This window comes from Phasianus colchicus, chromosome 4, assembly GCF_987193195.1.
Source record: "Phasianus colchicus chromosome 4, bPhaCol1.hap1.1, whole genome shotgun sequence".
Lineage (NCBI taxonomy): Eukaryota > Metazoa > Chordata > Aves > Galliformes > Phasianidae > Phasianus > Phasianus colchicus.
Window position 1 is genome coordinate 32298895 of NC_143439.1, and position 17911 is coordinate 32316805.

The 17911-nt window shown below is 39.9% G+C and overlaps 1 protein-coding gene across 3 annotated transcripts in view; it reads right to left on the minus strand.

Annotated features, from left to right (window-relative positions):
* Positions 1–17911, minus strand: part of RASSF6 (Ras association domain family member 6) — a 112468-nt gene that overhangs the window by 8976 nt on the left and 85581 nt on the right. For all 3 annotated transcript variants that reach the window (XR_016466032.1, XM_090139124.1, XM_090139125.1), the window contains exons 7-11: positions 10823–10912; positions 3954–4032; positions 2635–2786; positions 660–751; positions 45–229 (exon numbers count right to left, since the gene is read on the minus strand). Coding sequence is in view for 2 of the 3 variants with exons in the window: in XM_090139124.1 (XP_089995250.1) it covers positions 45–229; positions 660–751; positions 2635–2786; positions 3954–4032; positions 10823–10893 (579 nt within the window). In the remaining variant the exon portion in view is untranslated. The remainder of the gene's footprint in view (positions 1–44; positions 230–659; positions 752–2634; positions 2787–3953; positions 4033–10822; positions 10913–17911) is intronic.

Consider the following 17911-nt stretch of genomic DNA (forward strand, 5'->3'; position numbering starts at 1 on the left):
CAGTACCCAAACCTCAAGTGAACAAAAGCTGTCTACATCAGTACCTCATAGTTGTAGAAGTGGCCATTAATAGAAAATCTGTGAGTTTCCACTTCTGTTCTTGCAATCATGGGGAACTTGGTCCTCTTCCTTACAGCTGCAGCACTGCTGACCGCCCTGGGCAGAGTAGCACAGTCATGTTCCTGCTCGCTCTTGGACTTCAGAGTGTTGCTTTCGTAATATGAATAACCTAGACAGAATGAAACTGCATCAGCATATTGTACAGCTGCACCTTGCTCCTTGCCAATACCAACACAGAGAGAAGGTTCCTGGTGGAGGGACTTATTTTATTTTACATTTTTGGGAGGGAGTTGGACATGGGCGCACAGTGAAGAGCAATAGGCTGCTTGCAGTGGCCACAGGCAACAATTGCCACTTTTCCTACTTCTTGGGAATGTTTTTTTGGTAAAAACACAGCCTATTTAGTACATATAATTTGAAAAGTTATCAGTACAGCCATATTTTCACCAACCAACCAGTCATATGTCACTATTTCAGCAACATATAAAAGATGGTAAACAGACTGAGAAAAATTACCTTTTACTGAGATCTAATATGCAAAATTATTTTTGCAGTCACAGAACAAAGATCTTAGTGAACACAAGTGCACAGACACTAACTTTTCTCAGAGTTCAGCTTCTCTTCAGTAGATTTCAATGTCTCTCCACTAATATGATGCAGATCATCAAATTCTCCCCATCGTGTCATTCCCCTGAAATAACAAAACTATATTAACTTAGTGAATTTAATTTAGCCTGTATCCAGGCTTCAGATAACACATTCCTATTCCTGTTCAAAACTTCATGGAACACAATAACAGCCTTCAATGTGGCATACAAAGCAAGTCATTTTAGTTCATGTCATAATCAAATTTCTGTTCATTAAAAAAAAGGCGCAATTAGGGATCCCAAACATAACAAAATCCTATTTAGAGCCTGTTGAAAGTTGAACATGACAGCCCTTAAGTTATTTGCAGTAATTCTTTGTGTATTTCATAGCAATGTTATAGATCAACCACAGGTAGGATGACATGCAGACACAGGAAAAAAAAAAAAAATACTTGGACATTCAAATAGTCACAGGGCTTTTTATTCTGGACTAATATTGTAGAGCTTTCCAAACCATTTCTGTAGGACAGCAGGGATTTCAAGCCATCTCTTGAGAAGAATGCCTGTTTTGAAGACTAACTTTATCTATGTCATTATTTTCATAATTCATTGAATAAAGTCTATAGCAAAAAATCTTTGGCCAGTTACTGCTCTCACCAGTTTGTAAGAAAATAGTTTAAAAAAATATTTCCTATAAGTAGTCAAAACAATATTCAACTAACTCCAATGAGCATGCCAAACAACTATCTCAGTTTTGTTCCATGCATTTAAAATGTTCAATTAAGATCAAACAATCAAGCTGTTCTGCATACCTTAAAGCATGTCAGGGCAGTTTCACATTTCTATGATCATGAATTAATATTTACTTTAAGATTCGCATCTGCTACCAGTCATACACTCTTGAAAGAATAAAAGGCAAAGAAAAATTTAACTGCTTGACTGGACTGTGTCATACAGGACAAATGTAACCAGTATTAAGAGACCAAAAGGTAAACAAAGAGAACCAGATTTGCCTCAGACTCAAGTTCATTGCTGGTTACTCCCTGCGAGATTTCCCGCTAATTTCAAGAGCAAGAAGACTGTCCCTGGTTTTACTGGAGCTAAGCAGCTGTAATTATGATAGAATTAAACCCACAATTCAAACATATACCATGTGCAATCTAAGATAACAAATAATTAAGAAAGGGAGCTCTTCAGTACAGAATTTACCAGGGAATCATTCAGGGTAAATATTGGCTCAGCCTCCATATTGCACATTATTCAGCTTCTGCTTGTCAGATATAATTCACCAATCGAGGCTTGGGAAACAGTATTAAAAACAGAAAAAGGAAACATTCTAAGCACTTACACCATTTATTTATTTAAAGATCTGGGAAATCTAGCAGGATTCAGATCAACATAGAACACTCATAGGCAGCTGTCTGAAGGAACAGCTCATCTGTTTACATCTCTAATGGTTTTTAACATCAGATTTTGCATAGACTAAATATTCATTTCCTGGCTTCAACTTTGCCCTGAGAAGCAATGGTGTCATGCCTGAAACATCTGAGAAAGTAACCTAGCACAGGCAATAATTTAGTACTAATCTACCAGCTTTCTGCTTCATGGTATAGAATGTGTACCACTAGGCATTTTTTTCAGGTGCTGCATGTTATTGGATGTACAGATTCCTATTTTAAAAAACATTTTTGTCTACATAAATTTCCCAGTGCTTGCATGTGAACAATCAGTATAAACAAGAGCAGCTTTCCTCCTTCACCTTCTTGACAATTCTCAAGCAGAAAGCCAGAGCAAGATGCATCTTTCTGCCCAAAGGTGAAAGGCCAGTTCATTTACACCTGGTGAAGAGCATCGCTGCATAGTCAACCTGATGTTGCAGCCTTTGGGAAATCTAGGATATGCAACTATATTCCAGATAAGCCATAGCCTTTGAAGCCACCTTCATGAGCTGCCTTGAAACATCAGTCATCCCATCTTAATATGTTACCTTTTACTGGGGAACAAGCCCACTTTCTCTGTTGACTTCAATGTTACAAAAGAGGGTATCTGCTTCTCATCCTGAATTTTTAAGCGGATAGGATGTCGAACTCCCCAAAATATTGATAAGATTCCTTCAATAAATGGTTTACTTCCTTCTCGCTGTTGGGGGAGAAAAAAGAATAAAAAAGGAGCACTGCATCATAGTACAGCCATAAAAATTCCCTTCAATTAAACAGGAATACACTGAAATCACTCATGCTGACACAGACCTGGAAACAGGTCACACAGAGAGGTTGTGAAATCTCTGTCCTTAGAGATTTCCAAAACTCAGCTCACTAAAGTCAGAGCTGACCTGACCTAGTGTCAGCATTACTCTGAACAGGAGGCTGGATTAGATAACTCTTCCAGAGGCTCTTTCCAATCAACATTTCCACAGTCATAGGCAATTAGAAATCAAATCTTATTTGTTCTGCTTGGGTGAGTAGTTCTTTTGGAACAAAGGGGGAGAATAATTGCTGTCAAAGGAAGAAGACAATGTTAATGAAGTCACCGCCACTGAGGTAGGGCAATGCAACAGTGTTATTGATGCTCCTTCTTGCTGACAACAAATTTGGTCACTAGGTCTCTGAGTAGAATGAACTGTGTCAGACAGCTGAACACTTCCAGTTTTCAGACAATATTTGCCTAGAATTTCTCTAAGAGTCCTTCTGGTTCTAATGCAGGTAAAACAGAAACATCTTGTGATGCTGAAGGATATTCAGACTGCTAAGCCAGGGACTGTGGTATCAGAGGCACAACTCATGCTTTCATCAGTCCTTCAGCTACACAGACTCTTCTGGTCTCCACAGAAGGGACATTCCTGCTATGGTTGCATTCTCTGTGCTGAAGGTCCGCATTTGAGGAGAGATTGATAATCTGCAAATCAATTCAAGTGATGGCAGCCCTGCCATTACAAACTGCCTGTTCCAGCTGAAGGGGTATGGGAGGAGCTACATGTTGCAGAAAGCTTTGCAGTTCAGTTCCCTCACAGCTAATGAACTTGAGAGGTCGACCCAAAGAATGATCTTCTGTGACTGGGATTGCAAGGAAATCCCACTCAGTGATGTCAGATTCCCACTTGTCAAGAGTATGTGAGAAGAGAGGTGAAAAAGGTAAGCTCAGACAATAGCATTTGCTGGGGTGTTTTGATTATAGTGATATATTTCACCTAACATAAGGCGCAATGTGTATCCTACATTGTTCAGTCTAACTCTGTTAAGCACCAGCACCCATCAATACTTTTCTATTACTTTATACTTTTTGTATCATTTTCACACAGATCCTTACCTGATCATATGACAATTGCAGATTTTCTTGATCAGAATAGTAAGAGTTATAGACCTTCAGAAGAGAATGGAGCTGCTCTCTAGGATAAAAGACCACAATAAAATTAATCATTTTTAAACATTCCTACTACTGAAAAATGCAAGGCTTATGTGGCAGAGTAATGTTTGTTTTTTTTTTTGTTTTTTTTTTTTTTTTTTAAATCTCTGTTATCCACCAAACATTTGAATAGGTTTGTTAATAGTTAGTAAGTCTTCCAGGAGTAAAATTTTGTCAGGATACTGGGTTGCCCATAAGTTACCTTTTTAAAGACCTGATACACAGAGGAAATGAATTAGTTGGTCTTAAGTGACATTAATGCACTGCCATGGAATAATTGGTACTTTGGAATTCTGCTAGAGTGAGGGGGAAGCAAACAGGAACAATGCTCCCATACAAAATGTTGCAGAAGATTTTAGTTAGGTTACAATTTCTTTTCTCCACATGATAGTTTTCAATACATTTTTTGTTTTTACATTTATTTTTCAAAGTGACTACAATGTGCCTAGACAAAATAATTCAGTTTCCTTCTGCTTGCAACATTATAGCTTTAAGTCTTTACTGAGAGGAGAAAGGATGGACATGAAGAGAACATCCGTCTACAAGCCAGATTGTATCAGATTTCAAACAGAAAGCTGCTCTACAGTTTAAAAAAGCACAGCATAACCTTCTACTGTGAAAATGCTTCACAGAACAAACCCCAAGCAGTCTGTGGGCACACACACTGTGCTTCTACAACATCCCAGTTAGATCACACATCCAACAGCTGTAGTGCTACAGAAACCCACAGTGCTGACACTGCAGCTCACATGGGCCTTGCAGATAGGGAAGAAGCAGTAAATACTGTGCTGCACAAATATGAAATGGTGAACACTCAGGTACCAGCACTCTGCAAAAGTGACTTCTGGTCACTGTTCTGTTCCAGCAGACAGTGCTGTGCTGTACCACACAAGGAGGTACCCAGGGGAGCACCCTCCTCAGAAACAGCCTGCTTGAATTACAGCTGAAGGCTGAGTTTGGTTAAAGTGCTCCGCTTTTTAGTATTGCTTTTGAAGAACAACACACACCACATTGACAGAGCCCAAAGGAGAGTGAAGGAAGCAAGAAGTGCTATGAGCCACGAAGAAAAAAAGCAAGTTGCAGCTCAAGCTAGAAAAGGCTGAACAGAAAACCAGGTGAGCATTTTCAGTATCAGGAAACATTCTTCCCAGATCAGTTAAACAACAGAAGTTATTTAAAGTACAATTCAAGAAGGTAATTTCTACCTGTATGGATAAAACTGGCCAGAGAGGCATGAGTTCTGCCTCACTGATGATGATTAAGAATTAACTGAGATGACTAACAATCAAAATTGTCTTGTGGTCTGACATGCAGCGGTGAGTGAAAACACGAAGCTTACTTCCAAATAGCATTGCTTTTCCATACTGTCTAGTATAAAATATTATAACAGAAATAGTAAAACAAACAGCACATAAAAGCTTGTCTCACAGCAAAGTTACAGAGACTTAAAGAAATCATTCAAGACCCAAATACTACCAGAAGTGCTACTACAGCTTCTCCATCAATTTCAAGCATAAATAGAAAAACTACAAAAACTGACTTACAGCAGCATCACTGAATCAAATCACACACAGCAACCACGCACAGTGGAAATTAAGTTTTATATACTGCAAAAGTCATAGAGTTCACCAAGAAAATTCCAGGTGTAGCAGCATTCTGAATGAGACCATATGCAAAAATTAAACACTTCTATAAGACATACATTTAGAGAGGGAATTAACAGCATAGTATTAGGGAATAGGAAACACTAGATGAAACATTTTTGGAGAATTTTTCACTTTTTGTTTCCCTGTATCAGTCACAATACACCCACACCCTAGAATACACAAGGGCACTATCACTGGTGACAGTGGCACCTTTATCAGACATGATGAGCTGAAGAGTGACATCTCCTAGAAGTATAAACCAGCCCATCAGCCATTGCAAAGCAGTTAGAAAAAAGATTTTTGGGATGAAATGAACATTATTTCATAGTATCTCTCTGCTGTCCAGTCTCCATGACTGCTCTAAGCAGATACCTTACAGTCTTGTGCCTGCCCCTTCTTTCCATTTCTATGCATCCAGAGCATTTGGGCAAAGGCATTTCTGAGTGACACTAACTGAACTTGGTAGTGCCCTGCTGCTTGGTGATCTCTGTCCCTCTCTGTGAGAGGGAGCAAGAAGGGCAAAGAGAAGCAGGGCTTTTATTCAATAGCTAACACTAGGGCAAGGTCTGCACTGCTGAACTCAAACTGCATTCCCCTCTAAGGCTCTGGATGTAAATTATTTACTTCATTAACTTGCTGCCATTCCCAAAATATATTTTGAGTGGCTTTATCAAGCCTGTTGGGCTCCAAAATCACATTTTCAGCATCCACTTTAAGTCACTCTGATCTTAAATCCTAGAAATACAGGTGGTGAAAGCCCTTTTTCCCCACCACTATGTTGGAATAACTCATTCCTGGTTCTGAGTCTTCTCAGCTATGAGGGATTATAGTCAGGTCGTTCCACCAAAAGTGAAAGTAATAACACACTTAGATATGAATCAGGCACATGAAAAACTCTCATCACACTGGCTAAAGGGAAGCAAGATTAAGCATGTTTTGGCCTCAGATGGGCAGAATCCAGATGCAACACAAGATTAAGGTGCAAGTAAGAGATCCACATTTTTGACTGACATATGTTGTGATAGACCTGCTGATCTTGCTTTTAAGACACTGAATACTTAAGTCTTCTTCACTTCACAACCTAATATCTCAAGCAATCATTCCACTGACAGCTGTTACTTTGTGGGCTTTTGGAAGGTGGAAAGCTGTGGAGGTCAGTTCCCTGAGAACAAATTAAGAATACTTAAGGACTTGTGTCTTCCTGCGAGGCCTGTCTTTTAGGCCACGTTGGTTGCAAAGGCAATTGAAATCACAGGCTAAAAGCAAAGTGATCTAGGAAGGATTGTAAAATGATAGAATTTTATGAGTTGGAAGGGTTCTTTAAAGTTCATCTGGTCCAACTCTCCTGCAGTGAACAGAAACATCTAAGGATATACCAGGTAGCTCAGAGCCCTGTCCAGCCTGACCCTGAATATCTCCAGGGATGGGGCACCCACCACCTCTCTGGGTAACCTGTTCCAGTGCCTCACCACCCTGATTATAAAAAACTTCTTTCTTACAGCTGCCTAAACCTCCCCTCTCTTAATTTGAGAGCATTTCCCCTTGTCCTATCACAACAGACCCTGCTAAAGAGTCTGTCTCCTTCCTTCTGATAGACATGTTTTAGATAATGAAAGGCTGGTCTCAGGTCTTCCTAGAGTCTTCTCTTCTCCAGGCTGAACAGACCCAGCTCCCCAGCTCTCTCAGCCTACCCACGCAGGGAAGGCATATTATCCCTTGGATCATTTTTGTGCCCTCCTCTGGACCCAATCTAACAGGTCTATGTTTCTCCTGTACTGAGGACTCCAAATATGGACACAGTACTCCAGGTGAGGAATCATCAGTGCAGAGTAGAGGGGAGGATCACTTCCCTTGACCTGCTGGCCATGCTTCTTTTGATGCAGTTCCAAATACGTATGGCTTTCTGGGCTGTGAGGGCACATTGGTTGCTCGCGTCCAGCTTACCAAACATCTCTGTCCTCAAATCCTTCTTGGCAGGGGTATACTCTATCCTTACATCCCAGAATTTGTTCTGATAGATAGGGTAACTGCAACCCAGAAGTCTGTGAGATGGATTCTGTTCAACCTTTAGTAGAGCATGCTCTGAAGATTTTTCTTCTGGAAAAGGCAAGAAACTAAGTAAACTTGCCATTAATTTCCACAGAAGTTTGCATAAATCAATCTTTCAGGCTTCAGTCTTATATTAGTGCAACAAACAGTGATGAACCATGCAAGTTATTAGAAAAAACCCTAAGAGAGACAAAACAATAGCTGACGTGGACTTTCTTCTTGTGTAGTGGAGAAACATAAAGTTTTTACTTCTTTTAGTCCAAAAAAAGGAGTAATACATGCACTAGCCTACTAGCTCCAGATTGAGTCAGCGTAGCACATCTTGGCTGAGAGGGCTCCAAAACTGCCCTAACAAAGAGGCAGATAGAATCACAGAATTGCTCAGGATGGAAAAGACCTTAAAGATCATCAAGTCCAACCCCAACCTAACCATATTACCCTAACTCTAACAACCCTCCACTAAAGCATGTCCCTGAGAACCACATCCAAATGGTTTTCAAGCACATCCAGGGATGGTGACTCAACCACTTCTATGGGGAACCTACTGCAGCACTTAACAACCCTGCCTGTAAAGATGTTTTTCCTGTTATCCAACCTAAAACTCCCCTGAAGCAACTTGAGGACATTTCCCCCTGTTCTGTCACCAGTGAGAAGAGATCAACCCTGCTCTCGCTGTAAGCACCTTTCAGATATTGGAAGAGAACAATGAGGTCTCCCCTCAGCTTCCTCTTCCCCAGACTAAACAGCCCCAATTCCTTCAGTCTCTCCTCACAGGGCTTATTCTCCAAGGCTTGTTGCCTTTGGACCTGCTCCAGCACCTCAATGTCCTTTTTGCACTGAGGTGCCCAAACTGAACACAGTACTCAAGGTGGGGCCTCACCAATGCTGAGTACAGGGGTAGGATTACTTTCCTACTCCTGCTCACCACACCATTCCTGATACAAGCCAGGATGCCATTGGCCTTCTTGGCCACCTTGGAAAACCGCTGGCTCACATTCAGCCAACTGTCTAACAGTATACCAAGATCCTGTTCCATCAGGTTCCAGCCACTTCTCTCCAAGCCTGTAGGGCTGCATGGGGTTGTTGTTAGAGTCTCCTCGCAGTTCTGCTGCCAGTAAAGCCAGCAACTCCATGGCATTGCCACGGTGTCCCTTATAGTGTGCCTTTGTGACAACAGTCAAACACAGCAACTAATGAAAGCCAGCACTAAGTAACTGGAAGAACTATGTGGTGACAAATCAAGAAGAGATTAACATATAGTGCACTTTCACTAGTTTCTTCAGTAATGAAGGCAGGATACAAGGGAGCAGTTATGTCAAGTGCCCTCATGGTAAACCACAAAGAGCACACTGTATGTTCACTAATCCTGGAAGGTTTGCTTGTATCCTCCTCTCACCTGAGACCTATACATTTATCCATAGATTTTTATAGCAGTTATGCCTAAAGACATGATTTTTCTTCAGCCAGGTAAATGCAAATTCCATTCTGCAGTTCTCAAGAATCAGACTTGCCACATCAGCAAGATTTACACGGTATGACTGGAAGAAGATCTGCACAACTGCCAATTCAAGGTGCAGGAGGAGGACAATAGCCTGCAAATTCCATTGGAAGCAAGTCTGAGTGCACATTAAGTCTACTAGAGAATCCTGAAACACTTTCTTCCCCACAGTCCAAGGCAAAGAAACTTGAACAGTAGTTGCAACCATGACTAACACTGAAGGGTATTGACCTGGTTCATCTGGAGCGTTTCATAGAAATGCAGAATCATAGGGGGTAGAAGGGCCTTTTAGAGTCCATCTAGTCCTTGCTAAAGCAAGATCCCTGGAATAGGTTGCACACAAAAATGTCCAGAAGGTTTTAGATACCTCCAGAGAAAGAAACTCCACAGCCTCTCTGAGTAGCCTTTTCCAGTGCTCAATCACCGTCACAGGAAAAGTTCTTCCTCATGTTTGTATAGAATTTCCTGTGTACCAGTTTGTGTCCACTGCTCCTTGTCCTGTCACTGGCCATCAGAAAAAAGAGCCTAGCCTCATTCACTTGACACTCACCCATTAGAAATTTATAAGCATAAGATCCCCTCTCAGACTTCTCTTCCCAAGACTGAACAATCCCATTTCCAATTTCCAAACGTTTTTGTGTACCAACTACATGGAAATTAACACAGACTAATTACCTCTGACACAAAGCCATTATTTATTAGAAGTAGTAGCAGCATAAAGAGAGCAGCTGTTTAGAAAAAAAGGGAGGGATGCATTTACTGCCTCCACACTTTGGACAGAGCTCTAATGATCTTCCTTAAAAAGGGAGAAATCAACACCACTGTTTATATATTAAGGTTCAGATGTTAATACTTAGAGAAGTATCAGAAATTCTACCACAAACTCCATCCTTAGAAACATTTAGCTAGCTTCTTCTTTGAAAGGAATGTCAGAAGGGACGGAAATGATATGCATAAGCTGCCATATATTCCAGTTCTTGTGCTCTTGACAACATGGGGAAAAGCCATCCCCAAAGAAGGTGATGGAACCATGCACTGGGGGGACTCAGGGTTTATGGCAACATTAGGAAAATTACTAACAAACATTCAACTGTAGAAAAGCATCTCATGTAAAACAGTTCATGTGCAGTTCCAAACCTTTTCTAACTAAGTTAGAGAACTTCTATTCACAACAGAACGAAGTTGACAGCCTAATACATCTTGTTCTGTACAGAAACTTCATTACCTGGGGCTAGAAACCAAATTACATGTTTCAAGCACATGGAAGTCATGTTAAACACTGGAATCCACACTCCATTTCAACAGTTTTTCAGGACAGAAGGATCTTCTTCCCTAATTTTAAATGTTATTTCAGTAACCTGTAAAAGTACTGTTCTAACTAATAAAAAAAAATCCACAGACCAAAGGTTTTGTGCTTCAATTTTTGAAATCCAAATAAAAGACCTCTTCGTTCTATCAATGCTTCATAGAAAGCAAGCTGTAGGAACTGCTGCTGCTACAGGACCCCATTAGTGAATAAGTACAGAGCAATGAGTAAAGCAAACTTATTGTATTTTTAAATTCTGTTTTTAAAAATTTACCTGGTTATAAACTTCTCCTCATTAATGGCAACAGAAGGAAGATGCTGTGCTTTCATAGTCACTTTCTTCATTTATTCAGAAGAGATGAAACTAAACAAAAGGAAAAAAAATATTTTCACTAGTTCTAATAAAGCTCTGAATGGTAAGCACAGCAACAAAGCCTTAGTTTTGCAAAGCAAAAGCAAGTCAGACACTAAAGCAAGAGGCTAAATAAATCATACTTCAGCTACTTTGTGCATAGCCTTAATACTAAATATTTTCCACTCCTAGAAAAAAAAAAGCCATAGGTCATTCCCACCAGGTATATCACAGTAGTTTAAATCCTAGGTACAACATATGCCATTACTTTTTCCAGTAGTTTTACTAATACTCCAGAATTCCATGACTATTACTCAGTAGACTGAAACCCATTTACTGCTAAGGATTCATTTGCTAATTATGGATAGAGCATTGCCCAAGGTCATTAAAAAAAAAAAAAAAAGTGACTCAGCAATCATCCTTAACTAGGTTTGTGAGACCAGACAAGAGAAAAAGCATTGATCATAGGTAGAATCCCGCATCACACAAAGAAAACAGCTGAAGTATGAAGTATTAAAGCAAGAACAAGGCTATAATTAAAGTGATGTAGCAATACAATTTACAGATCCCCATGTACTGATTTCAGCACACTGTGCAGGCAAAAAGCCAGACTCATGATACTTCAACAATGCATTCTTCAATAACATAATTACGGAGTTCTTTCACCCTCAGGTGTTAGAATAAAAGGTAACTGAGGAAAGTAACAAAAAAGACTCAGAAAATCAGGATTGACAACTGATAATACACTGAAAAAAAAAATCTTAATCTCAGCCCAAGAAATAGTAAAAGGGGGAAAAAAAGGAATCACAATGCAAGAAGTACTATCTCCATAGACTGCATTAATTTTTACTTTAATTTCTCTCTAACTAAACCATGGTGACAGAGGAATCTGCCTATTATCGCTCATTGTCCATTAGCACTTATGCCAGGAGAATGTCTTCAGCCTGATGTCAGACTCCCGAAGCAGCCTTGTAAAAGATGTCTGAAAATCAGTTTATCTACAGTAAAGGCAAATAGCATCCAGGAAATCAAGTTAGAAAGGAAATTAAAGCTTGTAGATATCATAACTAGCTAAGTAAAAGAGACTCGTTTCTGAGCAAGTGATTCCACACTAGCAAGCTTCTACTTTAAAGTTAGATGTCAAGGTCATCATAGTCTAAGATGCATGACTCGTAAGAAATGAGGGCAAAAGAAGTTTTTAATATTATTTTTCACCCACAGAACATATAGGAGAGGGCTGTCATAAGTTATAACCTCTGAAATCAAATGAGGTCGCTACTGAGATGAACTTTACATGAGCAGCAAGAGAAAGCATTTTATAAATCCACTGTGTCTTGGGTGACATCCAGGTGAAGGTGAAATTTATCCACTTACTGAAAGGGCCCAGGGACAAGTTTATATATAAGGAAGAGACTTCTGCACTCTAGTCCGATGTTGCTGTTTCCTGGCCTCTCAGATGAGTCCAGTAACCATCAGCCACACCTTGAAATCTGCTTTTATGCAATTTACTAATACCTTTAATTGAATCAGCTTCCCACTCTAAACTAATTTCAAAACAGTTTTGAAAGATGCAGAGGCGTTCATATACACTGGCACCTGAATATCTGGGCATACACTTGAGTGTCTTTCCACAGGACACAAAAAAACTTGTGAAGAATAGCAGGGAGCTCAGGCACCATTAGCCAGAGCAGCTACTCCAGTGAGCTTTGGCACTACTTCTTGCTCAGTGCTGAAGACCTCCCAGTATAATTTGACTGTAAAGTGACTCATATGAATGAAAAAAAGTGACCTCAACAGACTGACAGGAGTGATTTTTACACAAAAAGGAGATTATTGCAGAACTACCCGTTCTGCTAGGTAGTGACAGGCTCTTACTGAAGTATTTGCCTTAAAAACTTTAAGCATACCTTAAATCTGCTGGTTGCCCCTAAAGCACTGACAATGAGACCAAACGAGATCATTCAGTGATGGAAATAACAAACATCTCCCCTTTTCCTGTCTCACAGTCCAATGAGCTGTTACCTGCTGCTGGTGCAGATGCTTACTGCCTCCCCCAGTCAACCCCATCTTCTGCTCACCAGGATCACACCACACACCTCTATCTGCTCATCCCAGAGCAGTGTAAGTGATGAGGCAGCCCATGCCCATGGGCTCCTCAACAGCTGAGCAAACTCATGAGCTGCCATCCAATCCTTTCACAGAGCAGGAGTTCCCTTCAGGATCTGCACATGTCTGCAAGCTGTATTTCTATAATTTGTTCTTTATGCATGCCAGTAGCAACATTTAAGTGAATAAATATCATTAGAGCATGATCAAAGTGTGTTAATTGTCCACCTTCCTTAACAATGTATATCTATTGCTATACATGGCACCTATCCAATGATATCTCCTGAATCACTTCCCATCAGACAGAACCTGAAAATTCCCTCAGAGAGGCAAGATTTTGAAACTGGACCTTGGAAGGACTGACCTCGAGGCCTGAGACCTAATAAAGAAGAAACTTAATTATTGGGAGAAGGCTGACCAAAGCCTAAAATTTGCTGTCAGGAAAAAAAAGGTGGAGAGGGGAAAAATAGGAGTAAATAAGAAATGAAGCAGGTGCAAAATGAAAACCTCCAGAGGAAGACAACAACTATCAGAGAAGTCCACAAAAATGGGGAAAAAAACCTACAATGCAGTCCCTGAGGGTACATGACAACCTAATGAGAAAATAGATTTTCCTTTTTTATAATATTTATGTCTTACAGAAAAAAGTCAAAGTGTTTGTAGAGATAAGATAACTAATCTAATTTCATAACATGCCACAATTTTTAAGTTTTTGGCTTCAGGAAAACAGCACAAAGACAGGGATGGAGAAATGACAAAGCGAAGTAAGAGCAAAAGTCCTCACAGATTTTTGTACCAGGATAAAAGGACGCAGCTGCAGGAGAGGGCACCTGACCCACAAGTCCAACTGAGCAGCAAAGCAGCATTTTAGTTCATAATTAATAGCCTATGGAAGATGCTGTGCACAACAGCCTAGAAATGGTTCTTGACACATTCATAGATTAAGATGGGAACTGCACAGCAAGCAGTGTGCTACGCAGAGCTCCTACCAGTGTTAAGAAGAACTGGAAACATGAAAACCCCTAAGGATTTCTGTGTATTTTGAACCTGTACTTTCTAAAGCTATTCCAAAAATATTGGAAGTCAGGATTGTGTGAGTGTTCTCATTTTCTTGTATAAAATCCCCAAAGTCCAGCTATCTATTTATCACAGAACCATATTTACTTGGCTATCAGCAAACCATACATATAACATTTTGTACAGCACAAGGAGCTTTGCACTGTAAGAGTATCAGCAATGCAATAAACTCAGCAGTCTGGTGTTTAGCCCATTCTTGAACCACTATCTTTTTCTAAAAGAGTTATGATCCGTTCATATTCATAGGAAATCCAGTATCAGCAGAATATTGCTATATTGCTGATCAGTCTTCATCTAGCCATATATTTTAATTCTATGAGCCTCTCTCTCTCTATATATATTTTAAATTACATGCCCTCACCACCAAAGCAAAGATCTAATCACAAGAAATTACTTATTTTGAAATAAGTTTGAACATTTTTCCCCCCACTGAAAACAAGGTGATTCTGCTTGTTTGCTTTAAATCTTCCAGTTACTCTTACATTTCATTTTAAAATTCACTGTTACAGTACAGCACACTGCACTACTCAAATACGCAAAACAGTACAACCCCTCCACTCATGCAGCTCCAGACCAGCTTTGAGTACTGAAACCAAAAGCAAGTTGTTGTTAATCAGTGAACATGGCCCCTCAGCACCCAGAGTCTCCCTTCCTTTGCATGAACAGCGACTGCACAGCAGGGCTTCACCAAGTGTACTTCAAACATGACTCACCCATTGCTATGAAGTTCCTTTCTATTTCAGGTCTCTCCAGAAAGATAGCCTCCGCTCCCCACACAAAGTAACCAAGGTCACTGCACAGTCTTTACAGCCTTACTGGTGACTGAGCGACGGGCAGCATGGGTCTGCCTCCTTTATCACAAGGGACTAACGCAAGTCGCCTTAAGATTCAGGAACTTTTTCCAAGAATTTCCAACTGACTGAACATTTCTTCTTCCCTCTGGCACCCTAATTACCTGAAAATAATCTGACTCAAGTTCTGGATGACTGCAAAGGACCTTGCTTTCCCCTGACTCTGCAGGTCACGCAGCTAGCAGAACAGCTCCAGCTTTTATGTTTCACTTACCTGTGCACACGAGCAGAAGAGAAGCAAAGGAATACCACATACCTTGGAAGAAGCATGACAGTATGGCACGAGCTGACAGCTACCTCTGCTTCTCTACGGAACTCATGGAGCTGCTAATTACTGTTTTGCTCACCAACCTGGGAGTGCTGGAAAGCCAGGACACTCCCCACACCTCGGTGCATGTTGGGAGCATTCACCTTCCCACTTTCCTTCCTCCCTGCAGCTGAGAGAGCGCTCCCTGAGTCACGGCTGCACCTACGGGAGGCTCCGGTTAACGCTTTAATCACTAACCCCATAACGAGAGGCAACCTGCTGGCGCTCGGTAATTATTTGCTGACAGGGCACACCCTGAAACATCCTGTGCTGAAAGCACTGTTAGGCTTTAAACTCTTCTCATGTTTGTTTTCTATTCCACTGGTTAATGTGGTTGTTCTTTCTTTGGATATACCTAAATCTCTAGTGTTTAGTGAAATAAAGAGTGCATACAAACAGGTGATGTCTAAGTACAAATATATGGATTTATAACATTATGACAAAAAACTGGGACAACACATCTTGATCATTTCATCACAAACAGCTCTAAACTCAGTTTCTTGCTTATCCACTTAATCTTCTTATGAATGTTATTCACTGGGCAAGAGAAAGAACCATTACTTAACTTAATTGCTAAGCAGCTAATCATATAAGCAGATGTTTAAGCTGTAAAAAATAAAAATAAAAAAATCACACTAACACAAGCCTTCCAAGCTCCTGCTATTTATCCATCCAGTTTTAGCCATTTATTGACAGGATCAAGCTTAAGACTGAGACTTGTTGGGCCAAAGAGAGAAGAGTATCAAAAATACTGGACCTGAATTTGTCTTCATGACAGTCTTAAGGTGCTATGATTAATATCAAGTTGCCTCTGGTTTATATCACCTCATGCCAAGGACCAGCAGACCCGTTAATATTTGCTTTCTGCCACTGTCATTATCCTCTGGTGTGCTCCTCTCAAGAGCTAGACAGACATATATGCAATACAACATATCTGATATTTGAGATTACAGTCCACACTGCAGAACTTCTAGTCCTATACCTCAAAAATACATAAATACAGATTTTATTGGTTGGTACGATACTGAGAAGTCTCTCAAAACACACGAAGAAGCATGCATGCAGGAGTTTTGCTCAATTCACCACAGCATAGAAGCTCCACACTGTGGTGAACTTGGAGCTTCACATCAAGCTCCACCACTCCTGCAGAGGTTTAACACAAATCCATACAATTTCAACTTATTTCAATTGATTTTTCCCATTGTACCTTCAGATACCTGAGCACTCTCCTAAGAGCTCTGGATTAAAGTAGAGAGAAAGAAGTACCTTCAAATTCCTAAACCAAGATAAAATCAAATCCATCTATGTTTGACAGTTGGGCCACCTGCTAGACACTGACACCATGAAGCTATTTGGTATCAGGAGGTATCCAAGTATTCTAAAATATAAAGTGAAGTTCAACCCTTCAGTGTTCATGCTAACAACCAACCTTTAAAGGTGTTTGGCTGCTGCTATTGTTTAGAGTGCGCAGGTGTGTGTGTGGTGGGAATGGTGGATTTTTTTAGATTCAGGTGTTACAGATACCTTTACACTTACTAGTAAGGCTTTGAAAACCCTATGTGCTTACTAGTTAGATTCATGCAAACATCTCAAATTAAGATACCAAAGCAATAAAAAAACATGGTAATAATGGACGATAAACCTCACTTTCAATTAAACCAGGTGGACTGATTTTTACAGTAGGGGAATATGGCTCAGCTTTGTTTCTCATTTTCATTATCACACTTGAACTACTTGTACCACTGACCCAGATCTGATCTCATTAAGGTCACACATAATTAACTGATAGGCACCTAGTGGAAGCTGATTGATGCAGTCTGAGAGTAAAAATTACATAGGAAAAAAATTACTTTAGGACCACAAAGCAGTGATTAGTTTGCTGTAAATTACAGGAATAAATATTCCTATTCCTTTCATAGGATAATAAAACCTCACATGCAGAGTGAGTATTGTTATTCACCTTTCTCAATGATTGTAGCTCATGTATACTGGAAGTCTAAAAACATCACTATATATTTATGAAATGGTTACATAAAAGGATAAAAAAGGTTTTGCTTTTTTTTTTTTTTTTTTTTTTTCCCCTGAACAGGCAGGGAATACTGTGATCCTTGTGTCCTTAAAGGCTACAGTTCTTTTTGGCTTCTTACACGATTAATGCAAATTATTTTAGGTTAATAAATAATTGGAAGTTGAAGTCCAGTTGTTTAATAACCTGGCCTCAAATTATTAACTGACAGATTGCTGAGCATAGAATAACATCTCCAACAGTAAAAGACAACAAGAGCCCCACAAAAAAACCCAAAAAACAACACAACAAACAAAACAAAGCAAAAGTTTCCACTTTCACAGTATGCAGTTCCAGTAAAGAGTTTGGCCATGGCACAATCATACAGTCATGCTGTATTCTAGTGGCAATGTTTTGAGAAACATAAGTACACACAAGCTCACAAGAGATATTTTCCATTGTAAAGCAGAAAAAAAGTCTTCAATATTGTTTGCAAAAACAGCTGTTCGTAGACAACTTCAGCTCAGCATTTCCAAATGTGGAAATGGCTTCTTGGACCTTCTGAGACAGAATTCTGAGTCTCAAATGACAGGATCTGAATTTCACAGTCAAATTCTTTGCTTTACATTATGGAAGTTGCCAGGAGGCATCATTAACAGCAAGAA